The sequence below is a fragment of the Sitophilus oryzae genome, unplaced genomic scaffold, assembly GCF_002938485.1.
Source record: "Sitophilus oryzae breed Bouriz unplaced genomic scaffold, Soryzae_2.0 scaffold_1499_pilon_pilon, whole genome shotgun sequence".
NCBI classification, from domain to species: Eukaryota; Metazoa; Arthropoda; class Insecta; order Coleoptera; family Curculionidae; genus Sitophilus; species Sitophilus oryzae.
This window is the reverse complement of record NW_022146168.1, coordinates 4624145-4637083: the sequence shown is the minus strand read 5'-3', so window position 1 is coordinate 4637083 and position 12939 is coordinate 4624145. Positions and strand designations below refer to the sequence as shown.

The following is a 12939-nucleotide window of genomic DNA, read 5'->3' as shown; positions in this document are numbered from 1 at the left end:
ATGTAACAATTCCTCTTGTGGTTACTTTTCCATAGATATCCTCATCTCTGTCCTCATGTGAATTCAGAGGCAATGAACATAAAAATTATTTACCATAAACATCGCAAACTAAAAACCTAATAAACAATTTTATACCGAATATAGAAATAAATTTAGTATTCTTACCTATTATGGTCCAAATCCATGTTAATAGATAATTATTATTTTTAAATATATTTTTGAAACTGCTGGTTTTAGTAATTATTAAATTAAACGAACTAAAAAGTCTTAAAAATAAAAAATTCTTAACCATAACCCCAAAAAATGCAGATCTCCTGTCAACTTTCTTTATTTTTTATTTATTCATTATTTTCCTAGTGACGTCACAGGTGGTATGCGCGAACTGAACGAAATTGGAGCCGATATCGATCATACCTTGTATTCTTTGTACCATGGTTTGATACGGAACGGTTTGGTAAAATATTGGAAACGTCAAATATTGACGTGTTCTAAATTTCAATACCTCTATTACAAAATGTATCTTTTATGCATTTTTAATGTAACTATTCTCTGCTTTTACGTTTGCTTCTTCTTTTCAATGGAGTTTAATATTGAAAAGTACTTTATTAATAAACTGTTAAACTCGTTAGACAGCTTAAGTGAAGATTTGCAGGTCCAATATTAAAACAGATCAATAATAAATAAACAAATCTAATCAGTATTTATATTTCTATAGCTTACAAAACATTCACGATTACTTGTTGTTTTGTTTTTCATGTTTTCTATAAATGTTCCTGACTTTAAGAAACAATGGCTGCATGATAAGTTTAAATGGTCCTAAAAAGTAGTCATTCTATTTAGTTAATGACATTTATTTACCTTTATTGTCTACCTCCTTTGCTTTTGGATGTAAATACAAAATATTACAAATTTTAGAAATTAAATGCGAATTTTATTCGGACTTTCAATATTTGCTTGATTTCTGTCACATAAATGACATTGATTGGCAAACAAAACCAGAAAAACCAGCCTTCTCGCGCTGGTTAGTTTTGTGACAGTTATAACCGAATTTTTCAGGAACCGTGTTCCGTAATAAGAAAACTTTCAGGAACCCGATAAAAACGGAACATAAAACCATAACCAAAGGCTCTGCCAAAGGTAAGCAACGGAATACACCCTAAATTCTTTGGCATCTAATCTTTGACAAGTAAAAAAATAAAAGCAAAAATGCAAAAAAATATATAATTAGATCATTTTCAGTGAATTTCCTAAATGATCGGTTTACGTATGTATATTCACTTACTAGCGAAAAGTTATTCTATTACTTCTTTCGATTTTTGACCGAGATCTACCGCACGCTACACAACCAACTATTTTACAGTCTTTTGATAAATCGTAATAATGTCACTGCAGTGGAATTCTGTAAGCTCCGTAGTAAGATATTTCCTGTCTAGCCTATGCTATTTGTATACGATTGATGAGTCACTAGACAGGAAATATGTTTACAGAATCGGGCCTCTGTTAATTTAAGTTCTGCTACAAAATTTCCTTCTAGATTTACTTCCTGTAAACACTTCAGTAATAGAATAAATAATAAACAACACAAATAAGCTCAGTAAAGACTGATAAATCCACAAAATATCAAATGAAATTCAAATGTGTCAAATGAATCGTCAAATAGAACTGTCAAGGATTCTCACCCTCGGCTTTGACCCTAGGGTCCCACCTCCGTCTACCATGCATGAATACATGGATAGACATTATACTCCTTCTTTAATCTTTTTATTCAAAGTGCCGTTCTAATTTTTATAAAACATTTTTAAAAATATGATGTAGGATAGACCCAATAATTTGTGGGTTTTGTTTTACGTTGTCAATAAATGTTATTAGTTATTACAATTGTTAAAAATATATTTATAGCAAAAATAGATAAGTTATAATAAATTTTTCATGACAAAAATACTCAATACGCTACTGAAAAATCTAAATCAAATTCACGCATCCTAATTATTTTTGGCAAGTAGCAAATAAAAGCGAAAATACAGGTAAAATATATAATTAGTTAACCCTCGGTGAATTTCATAATTGATTGGTTTTTAATTGATATTCTTAGGTACCAGTAAAAAGTTATTTTCTTATTTATCTCCATTTTTTTTACCGAAATATACGACACGCTGCACAACCAACTGTTTACAGTTTTTGTCTGAGATTCTCAATAATGTCACTGTTAATTTAAGTTCTGGCTCAATATACTTCTAGATTTACTACCTCTGGACACTACCAATTGAAGGGGTTAGAGCAAAAAGGGTATAAGTGCAGAATATATCATTTTGAGTGATCAGAGTTTAAAGTCAATTGCTTTTTGAAAATTCTACGAAATAAAAATATTTTTGTTGTTAAAGCGTGTGACTAAGAAAAATAAGTACAAATCCAATCAATAAAGTAAAATTTTGAAATAAAAATTGGTTTAGACAAAATTTTGAATTTGATGTACTTATACCCTTTTTGCACAGACTGAAATAGTAATTTTGTTGAAGTCGATCACATAAAACTAATTTTATTTTAAAGTAAACATTTTTATTAAAGGGAAACAATTTATTATTCATAATCTGAATCAAGGTCATGATCATCAAGGTCTTCTCCATCATCCGATTCTACATTTGCTTCATTGTTGTTAGTAGTACTGGGTCCTGGTTCTGGTTTAGCAGTTGTTGTTTTGGCCTTTTCTGTTTTCTTTCCTTTAGATTTTGGTGGATCATGTTTGTGTAAAAGCATGATAAATAGGAGGGAATGTACTCAGAAGGCTCTGGAGATTATTCCATTTTCAAGTTTAATAGGCATTGAGGTTTTGTTAGATTGTTGAAGTGTTGATTCTAGGGAAAACGATGGACGTCCAGTGGAATGTAATCCGCAAGAATATTTTAAAAATGGAAACAAATCATTTAGAGTATGTTTAAACTCAAATGAAAATGTTTCCATATATTTGCCATATTTAAAATAAGCAATTTCTCTAAATTTAAGTGGCTTTCCTTCAGATACTTTTTTAAAATCTTTTATGAGATTGTTTAAGTTTTTGAAAGAGTAAGACATTTCCTGAGTCATATTACAGACGATAAATTTCTTTGAGGAACGAGCAATCACTGTCCTCCAATGATCAGGAATATACACTTGCGGATTCTTTTTTTTTATTTTTCTCGATTAAGGCAAAGTTTCTGTCACATTCCATGTACGTATGGCCAGGTTCTAAAAATTTATGATGGATTTCTTCTAGATGAGTAGCTTTTGTTAGAAACATAAATAATTTGCAAATGTGTTTATTTTTATTTTGTCCGCCACATGAGTCACTATACGCTATCAGTTTGGTAACATTGGGGAGCAATAACTTAATAAAGTGTATTAAACAGGAACCAATTTCTTCTCATCCTCGACCTGCTACAGTTTCATCCCAAGTGTACATGTAAGCTTCACCAGTAATCAAATTATGGATGCAAAAATTGTATGTCCAAAGTTGGCGTAGATAAAATACCTTTGATGTTGTTAATAACGGAGTAGGTAATGTTTGTTGTAAATCAAAACATATTACAGTTGTTGCACTGATTCTCTACTAGCTTGTCTCTTTGAATAAAACACTCGCGAGCTTTTTCAACTTGTTTAATTCTTGAAAAATAACTTATTGTTGTGAATAAAATATAAACAGTGTTCAGTTGCCGGCAGCCATGACAAGAAGGAAGTATTCCTACAGGTGGCGCAACGTTGCCAAATATCCAAATTTTAAATTTTTACAATAAGACATTTTTAACGTAACATTCCGGCCGCCTTGAAATATAATTTCAAAATTAACAGCTTAACTTAATAACATTTTCTTGCTTACAAACTACCAAATTAACAACCAAATTCTTAATTGTTACAAATTAGCTTTTTACACCATAAAGATTCTCAGTTTAGGGTTTACAGTTTAGTTGGTTCGCTGCTGTCACAAGGTAATAGGCACAATTTTGTAACAGGCCTTTTATAGACACCATTCTTAAACTTTACCGACACCACTCTCACTACACCGTCTACCCCGGGATGTAACTCCTGCACGCATCCCATAGGCCATTGCAAAGGAGGACTGTTGGCTTCGCTCACCAGCACCATGGATCCTACTTTAATAGGACAGGGATCACCGTGTTTCCATTTACTCCGGGATTGCAGTTCATGGAGGTACTCTTGGTGCCATCGCTTCCAGAAGTGTTGGACGATATACTGAAGTCTCTGGAACCTTGTTAGGCGATTTTCTGAGGTTTCAATGTAAGACTTTTCTGGGAGTGATACTAGACTTCTCCCAACAAGAAAATGAGCTGGAGTTAGGGGATTAAGTTGATCTGGGGAGGGTGAAATTGGACAAATAGGACGTGAATTGAGTATTGCCTCGATCTGAATGAGAACCGTCGCGAAGTCCTCATAAGATAAGTGAGCCTCACCGACAACGCGTTTCAAATGAAATTTTAAACTCTTAACCCCTGCTTCCCAGATCCCGCCAAAATTCGGTGCACGAGCAGGAATGAAATGCCAACATATTTTTTGTTCTGTAAAATAAAATTTGACATCTTCCTGTTGATATTGATTATTAATGAAATTAAATAGTTCCTTTAGCTCACGATTTGCTCCCACGAATGTCTTGCCATTGTCTGTGTAAATATTTAAAGGTTTCCCGCGTCGACCGATAAAACGTTTGAAAGTCGCTAAAAAACAAGAAGTAGTAAGATCAGTTAAAACCTCAAGATGCATAGCTTTTGTTGCAAGACATACGAATATGCATACATAGCCCCTAATTAAATTTGGCTTTCGAGTCATTCGGTCTTTAAGCAAGAAAGGTCCGGCAAAGTCACAACCAGTGTTATAAAAAGGTAAGTATTGATTGACCCTATTCTCAGGTAAATCGCCCATAAGGTAAGTATTAAATTTAGGATTTAACCTGCAGCATGTAACACAATTTCTTATAACCTTTTTTACTTGATTTCTGCCCGAAATTGGCCAAAATTTGTCTCGAACTGACGATAAAAGAAGTGTATGTCCTGCATGCATAAGACGCCTGTGTTCTTCTGTAAGTATAAGTGTAGTTAGTAAGTTATTTTTAGGTAATATAATCGGATGTTTTTTGTCAAATTCATGGTTTGATTTCTGCAATCTACCTCCTACCCTTATTATTCCATTATGCATTAAAGGATTCAACGATAACAATGTACTTTTTCTACTTATAGGTAAGTTTTCTTGCATTCTTTGATACTCTGTTGTAAATGATTCTTTTTGTACTATTTTAACTAACTCATTAACAGAATGATCTAACTCTTCTATAGACAATGTACCGCTTCTTTTAATTAAATTCTTTTTCTTACACTGAACATTCCACAAAAAACGTAAACAATATGCAAAAACTCTTTTTAACTTGGAAAACTTAGAAAACCTTGAAATTATATCAAAGTGTTCAATTGTTAAATTTACAATAATTTTTTGTTCGGGTAACTCGTTTGGAAAATTAAAATCATCCTTACCTTGAAAACTTGTTGGCTCAAAACTTGGATTTAAAAGCCATTCTGGCCCTGACCACCAAAATTTATTATTTAATAATTCAGTAGCAGCCGTTCCACGCGTAATCAAATCAGCGGGATTGTCAGCTGACTTCACATAATACCAATTCGTAGCATCGGTAAGTTGTTGTATCTCACTCACGCGATTCGCCACGAAGGTTTTCCACTTATTCGAAGGCCCTTGTATCCAGTATAAAGTTATCTGTGAATCTGACCACAAGCAAATTTTATTAAATTTAATATTTAAATGTTGAATAACCTTTTGTGCCAATTTTGCAAGCAACAACGCAGCACACAGCTCAAGTCTCGGCAGTGTTACCTGCCTAATTGGAGCCACTCTCGACTTTGAACAAAGTAAATTAGAAATACATTCGCCTTTTTTATTAATACTCCTTATGAAAATACAACAACCATACGCCTTTTGACTCGCATCACTGAATCCATGCAGCTCTATAATATCATAATTCAAATACATTGCTCTTCTAGGGATTTCTAAATCATTCAGGTAAGTTAAATTATTTTTAAATGTCAACCAATCTGACTTAATAGAACTAGGTATTTCATCTTCCCATCCTATCTTTGCCTCCCATAGTTTTTGCATTAATAGCTTACCCACTATAATAATCGGACTTACAAGACCTAACGGATCGTAAATCTGCGAAATCATTGATAAAATACTACGCTTATTTATTACATTATATTCTCTAATATTGACTGAAAATTGAATGTTATCTAAGCAAGCATTCCAAACAACACCTAAAGTTTTACTTGACTCATTTTCCCCAAATGTCATTATTTTTGAATCAATCTCTTCGTTTATTCTAAATTTTTCACATAGATCTTTCTTGTTACAGAGCCACTTTCGTAATTCAAATCCAGCCCCTGCCAAAATATTAGATACCTCACATTGTAATTTTAGTAATTCCATTTCGCTATTAGCGCCCTCTATGTAATCATCCATGTAAAATGACTTAAGAATAGAATCACTTGCCTCTGGATAGTTTGTTGAGTTTTCTTTGGCTAATTGCCACAAACAACGCACCGCAAGATAGGGAGCAGACGCCGTACCGTACGTCACTGTATTAAGTTTATAAATCTTGACTTCTTCAGATGCATCAGGCCTCCAGAAAATTTGCTGCAAACTTCTATCATTCTCATTCACTAAAATCATACGATACATTTTGGATACGTCCGCGGTCATAACATATTCATACTTCCTAAATCTTAATATAATTGCTAATAACTCGTCTTGAAGAGTAGGACCACAATATTGAATATCATTAAGTGAAAGACCTGACTTAGTTTTCATTGAAGCGTTGAATACCACACGCACCTTAGTGGTCACACTGTCGTCACGTACCACAGCATGATGCGGCAAAAAATATGAAACAGTATTATCAAATTCACCTTCTTTCACTTCAATCATGTGACCCATGCTTAAATATTCATTCATGAACTTAATATATTCCCTTTTTAACTCTGGCTTCTTTTCTAACCTAACTTCCTGTGAATAAAAATATTGCAAAGCCCTCTCCCTAGAATCTCCTAATTTCTTAATACTCTCTTTAAACGGTATGGAAACAACAAAATTTCCCTCTTGAGTTCTTTGAAAATTCTTAGTAAAATGATCTTCGCAATATCTATCACTTTCACTCAAAACTTTCTCTAAACCTATCTCTTCGATTTCCCAGAATCTTGTGATCATTTTATCCAAAGACAAACCTACCACCGTATTATTAATTTCTGGTGTAAACCTAGACAATTCCATAACACCGCCTACTACCCAACCTAAACGGGTCTCTTGTATAATAATTCTCGATTTTTTCACATGTAATTTTCCCTCGCATAAAAGATCCCAAAACACGGAGGACCCAATTAACAAGTCAATTTCTCCTTTTACGTTAAAATTAGGATCGGCTAATTTTATTTCCCTAGGTATCTCTAGCTCAGTTTTGTCAAAAGAAATTGTAGGTAAATTATCTGTTATTTTTTGCATAATTAAACATTCGATCGTCATACTAAAAGTCTCATCGCACGAAAACAACTTAACACTTGTTTTATTTTTTATCTTTGAAATGCCATTGCCTATCCCTGATATGCAAAAATTCCCTCGAAATAATTCCAAGTTCAAAAGTTTACTCATTTTTTCACTAATAAAGTTGCTCTGCGCACCACTATCTAATAATGCCCTACACTCGCGTAAATTACCAAATGAATCAACCACTTTGACAATAGCCGTAGGTAGCATAACCTGACTACCAACATAATATGTGTTATTATAAACACTACTCATCGCATGCATAGTCTCATTGTCTTCTGATTCCATTTTTCCCTCGCGCGAAACCAATTCCCCTGTATCGTGAAAAATCTCGGTATTTAAACTAACCGTGGCAACGCCGCTTACTTGAGCCTCGTGTACGTCACCATCGGTATCATGCGTGACTCTCGCGGTTGTCTCGCTCCCTCGCTCGGTCGCTTGTTGTCGTATAGTGGTGGCATTGACGCTAGGATTATGCAGTAATGTATTGTGATATTTTCCGCATTTTTTACAACCGGAATGTCTGCAGTCTTTCAGCTCGTGTGATCGCCTGAAACAATTGCTACATAAATTCAACTTGCGTATTTCAATAGACCTTTTATCGATTGTCAAATTCAAAAATTTCTCGCATCTAAATATAGTATGATTTTGTTTACAATAGAAGCAACTTATACCCGGTTTTTCGTAGCTACTGTACGCATTGAATTTTTGCTGCACCCTAGGACCCCTTTCAATATATTTATTTTTATTTTCGTATTCTTTTTGAGGACCTTTATTTGTCACTTCCAGTTTCTCTAGAATATCACATCTTTGCTTTAAAAATTTATTTAAGTCAAACATCGTCGGAAGCTCTCCCTTATAATCAAATATTTCCCATTCTTTTCGCGTATTCTTGTCCATTTTCGTACAAAACAAATAAATTAAAATTCTGTCCCATTTATCTGTTTCTTCCCCTAAAATTTTTAATGCCCTAACGTGTTTTGTCATAGAATCAAAAAATGTGCGAAGATTGGCATGACTTTCCCTGTCAATTACTGGGTATTCAAATAATGATCTCAAATGATTATGAATTAATAATGATTTTTGCTCATATCTGTCATGCAACAACCGCCATACATCCTGATAGTTAGAATCTGACACTGGTATAGACTCTATTAAATTCAAAGAATCATCCTTAAGGGACGACCTTAAATAATAAAACTTTTGCACATTAGTTAATCCGGAATTTTCATGTATTAACGCTTTAAATGCATCGCGAAATTCGACCCAAGCATCGTATCGGCCGCTAAATGTAGGTAATTTTAAGGCAGGCAATTGTACAATTTTTTGCGGTACTACCGAAGATACATTTTCAGTAGGTACCATGCCATTGCTATCATTCTGGGAAACATTTCTTGTCTCAATACCATTTAAAATCTCTTGAAAATCAGCCGCTGTACTATAAAATGAAACTTCAAAATTTTCCCGTTCCTGCTCTTGCGCCCCTAACTGATTTTCCTCAACTTTACTCTCAATTTCATCTTGAATCTCATAAAATTTATCTAATAAAACTTCTACCTTAGAAAGCCTTAGTTTTAGTTCCACGACTATACGTTCGCTTATCTCCTCGTCTTGAATTTGCTCTAGATATGATTTTTGCCGCGTAAGATTTCCCTTAACAGCCGCGCGCTGCCGGATTAATAAATCTAGCTCTGCCATCGTACTACAGTTCTCATTCAAACAAAACAATACTAACAAAATGGTTATACAAGGGTAACGGTTAAAACAAATGGAAAATTAAAGGAACTAACCTGCTCTCTTGCGCTGCCGACAACAACCTTGAGAACTTTTATCGCCCGAATGTAATTATCCAGCTCGATTGGACCATTTTATTTATGTTGCACTGATTCTCTACTAGCTTGTCTCTTTGAATAAAACACTCGCGAGCTTTTTCAACTTGTTTAATTCTTGAAAAATAACTTATTGTTGTGAATAAAATATAAACAGTGTTCAGTTGCCGGCAGCCATGACAAGAAGGAAGTATTCCTACAGGTGGCGCAACGTTGCCAAATATCCAAATTTTAAATTTTTACAATAAGACATTTTTAACGTAACAACAGTAGTATCTTCATGTTCTTGTGCATTGTAACGTCTAAATCTTTTGCTTCAGTTGCTTTATTGGCTTTTCTTTGGTGGATTTCTAAAGCTATCTTAGCTGAATTAACACTCGCTTCATTGGCTGAATGTTTAATAATACTTTGCAAGCTATCGCACCTTGAGCAAGTATCAGTGTGAGGTTTGTGAAAACGTAGATTAAACTCTGTATTAAAAATTCTGTGATAGTAAGACAACTTAGCAGGGACTTTATTATTTTCGACACAGTGTTCTTTATATAAAGAGTAAAGTTTTGTTATATTTAGCTCAGGGCATAAGTATCTAGTATTGCTATTATCTTTTCGCGAATAGTGGCTTCTGTATCTTGGAAACAGCTTTATATGTTGAATAACAAAATCTCTAGTGTTTTGGTCAATTTTATTAACACTTGGCTGTTTTCCTGATCAACCTCACAAATACCTAGAGCATCAGTTTTTTTACACACTACGGTAAAACGCCTATTGCTTATGTCAAAAGTTTAAAAAAAAATGATTTACAAACACGCTTGTTTAGCAGCATAATTTTTGTAGAGAAATTTCGTGGTCTATTAGATTTTTGCCTTTTTGGTTTGTTTTTTATTATACAGGATGATAAATAGGCTGTTTGTAAGTCGTAACTAGGTAATTTATAAAAAATTTCAAATAGTTCCTGCCTATTGGCTTGAGAAATATTTTCGTTGCATTTATACCTGCATGTATGATTAAATACTTGTAACTGCTTTTCTGGGTGTTCTATCCCCTGTATCCTATGTAACATTTTCCCTCGGTTCTAAGCTTCTTCTTATTATTTCTATTCCATTCAGGCATGCATATTTTTCTTTTTCTTGTTCTTTTCGGAGTAACATGAATATTATGAACATGTTGAGTATCAGTTTTTGATTGTTCTGAATTTTCTGATGAGTTTTCAGATAATGAGGTTATATTTGGAAGAAACTCTTCATCTTCATCGGTATGATATGGGTCGTCTGATGAATAATCATCTAAAAAATACTCCAATTATAACCTCAAAACTGCGGTTCCCGTGCTTTCTCTTACCTTCATTACTGGAGTTGTCTCTGTTACTGTTACTGGCCATTTTCTTCTGTTTTAAACTTGCAAGGCACTAATAAATTTTGTTTAGTGCAAAAACGCTTTAAGTGCACTTATACCCCTTTTGCAGGGACCGATTTGTTTAAATGATTAACAAGGTTTTATATCTCACCAAAAGATGGCAATCCCGATCGCCCATCGCGCTTATATCCGTTTTGCTTTGAAAGAAATTTCATTTAGCTAGATGAATTTGTACTTATCTCAAAAATAATAAATAAGTCACTTATACCCTTTTTGCTCTAACCCCTTCAATTGTAGAAAATGGGGGCTTTAAAAATTGTAAAACATGGGGGCTTATGGTGTCGATTCTATACTCGTTCTCTATTTAACTTTTCTTTTATTTTTAAATAAATAGTACAGCTATAAATAAATTATATATACAAATATTTAAGAAAATCAAACCAGCATTTATAAATAATAATAATAGCTCCCGTATATAGCGTTTAACGCCTTGGGAGTAGCAAGGTACAGCTTGCCATGCTAGAGCCGTTCGGTATACTGGGTATACAAGGAAGGTAATGTGGCTAGAATTACGCTTCAACCGCCTATTATTACCTCAGGATTGTGAATCCCAAGTACTCATTTAAGGCTGAGTCGACCTAGGTACCCAAACTATTTTTATTTTAATAAAAATAGTCGGCTGATGAAATGCCGGGTGTAGGATTCGAACCCATCCACACCGTGAGATTGGTAGACGAGAGTCTGTACTTCTACGCCACCGGGCACCTGTATTTATAAATAAGAAGTTAATAAATATGTTTAGCACCCATTTGAAAAGCACCTTATTAAAATAAAATATATATTATCTGTATATATGTATATAAAACAAAAACATTTTAATAATACTTTTGATTTCTAACACTAATTATTTCATAAATCTATAACATCAAATTTATATTTAACAACCTAAGAAGTCTCATTATTAGATATTTTAATTTAATATTCATTTTTTAATAAATATATACAAAAGTTTTGATATGTAAATTTATTAACTTGATTTAGCTTACTCTGTTATATTGTTAAAATATATCTATCTAAAGTTAATTCTTCACAACTATTACCTACAGGGTGACAATTTGAAAACGAACAGTATTTAATATTACCTCAACCAATGATAGTATAAAAATTTGGCGAAATACGTCAATTTACATATCAAGAGGGACAATTTTTGAGGCATTTGTTGTCATGTTACTTTCAACCCTTTGACCCCCAGGGCACCTACCCCTAAACTTTTAAATGGCAACCCCTATTTCTTTTACCATTTTTGTGTTCCTTATAAAATTCTCAAAAAATAATGCAGTTTACGTAGAATTCGATAAGAAACACAAAAATGGTAAAAGAAATAGGGGTTGCTATTTAAAATTTTAGGGGTAGGTGCCCTGGGGGTCAAGGGGTTGAAAATAACACGCAACAAATGCCTCAAAAATTGTCCCCCTAGATATGTAAATTGACGTGTTTCGCCAAATTTTCATACTATCTTTCTGAATTCTTTTTGAATTGATTTGTATTGTATGACATTTTTTGTATTATTTGTATATTTGTTTTTGTGCTTTTTTTGTTTTGCTTTGTCGATGAAGCTGTTTTGGTTTTTTGTACAATAAAGCGTTGTTTTTTTTATCATCGGTAGAGGCAATATTAAATACTGTTCGTTTTCAAATTGTCACCCTGTATACCTAAAATCTTTGATTTAATTCTAGTTTCATTTTTGGTACTCCCTATACTAGGTAAATTTCTTTCTATATGCTATATATCTATATTCTGAAAAGTTTGGCACACTTTTTAATTGTTAACAATTCTAGTTAAGAGTTTTCTGCAAAGATTGCATACTATGTTTGTAGCTTGACTCGACTTGTAAAATGACAGCCAATGACTATTGTATTTATTAAATACATATGAATATACAGGGTGGTACATATAAATATCCGATCTGATTATACAATCTATTCTAAATTTTCTCGGGGTTTCTTATTATTCTACAGAAAAATTATACTTTTGAGGACATTTAATTAATTCTTCACGGCGATAAAAAAAGAAAGTAGAAAAAATATTGTGCAGGGTTGGCGTTGGTTTCTATGTAATTTGACAAATAAATAAAGCTGTCTCTTTAGTTGTCAGTTTTGAGTGAATATTT

At 33.2% G+C, this 12939-nt stretch overlaps 1 protein-coding gene across 1 annotated transcript; it reads right to left on the bottom strand.

Annotated features, from left to right (window-relative positions):
• Window positions 1-3927: 3927 nt before the first annotated feature.
• On the bottom strand, window positions 3928-9285 carry LOC115877962. Its single transcript, XM_030894314.1, has one exon. It carries the CDS (start codon window positions 9283-9285, stop codon window positions 3928-3930), a length of 5358 nt encoding a protein of 1785 aa, XP_030750174.1.
• Window positions 9286-12939: the final 3654 nt, after the last annotated feature.

Excerpts from the sequence above, each read along its gene's own strand:
- LOC115877962 (XM_030894314.1), bottom strand. The coding sequence starts at position 9,285 with ATGGCAGAGCTAGATTTATTAATCCGGCAGCGCGCGGCTGTTAAGGGA.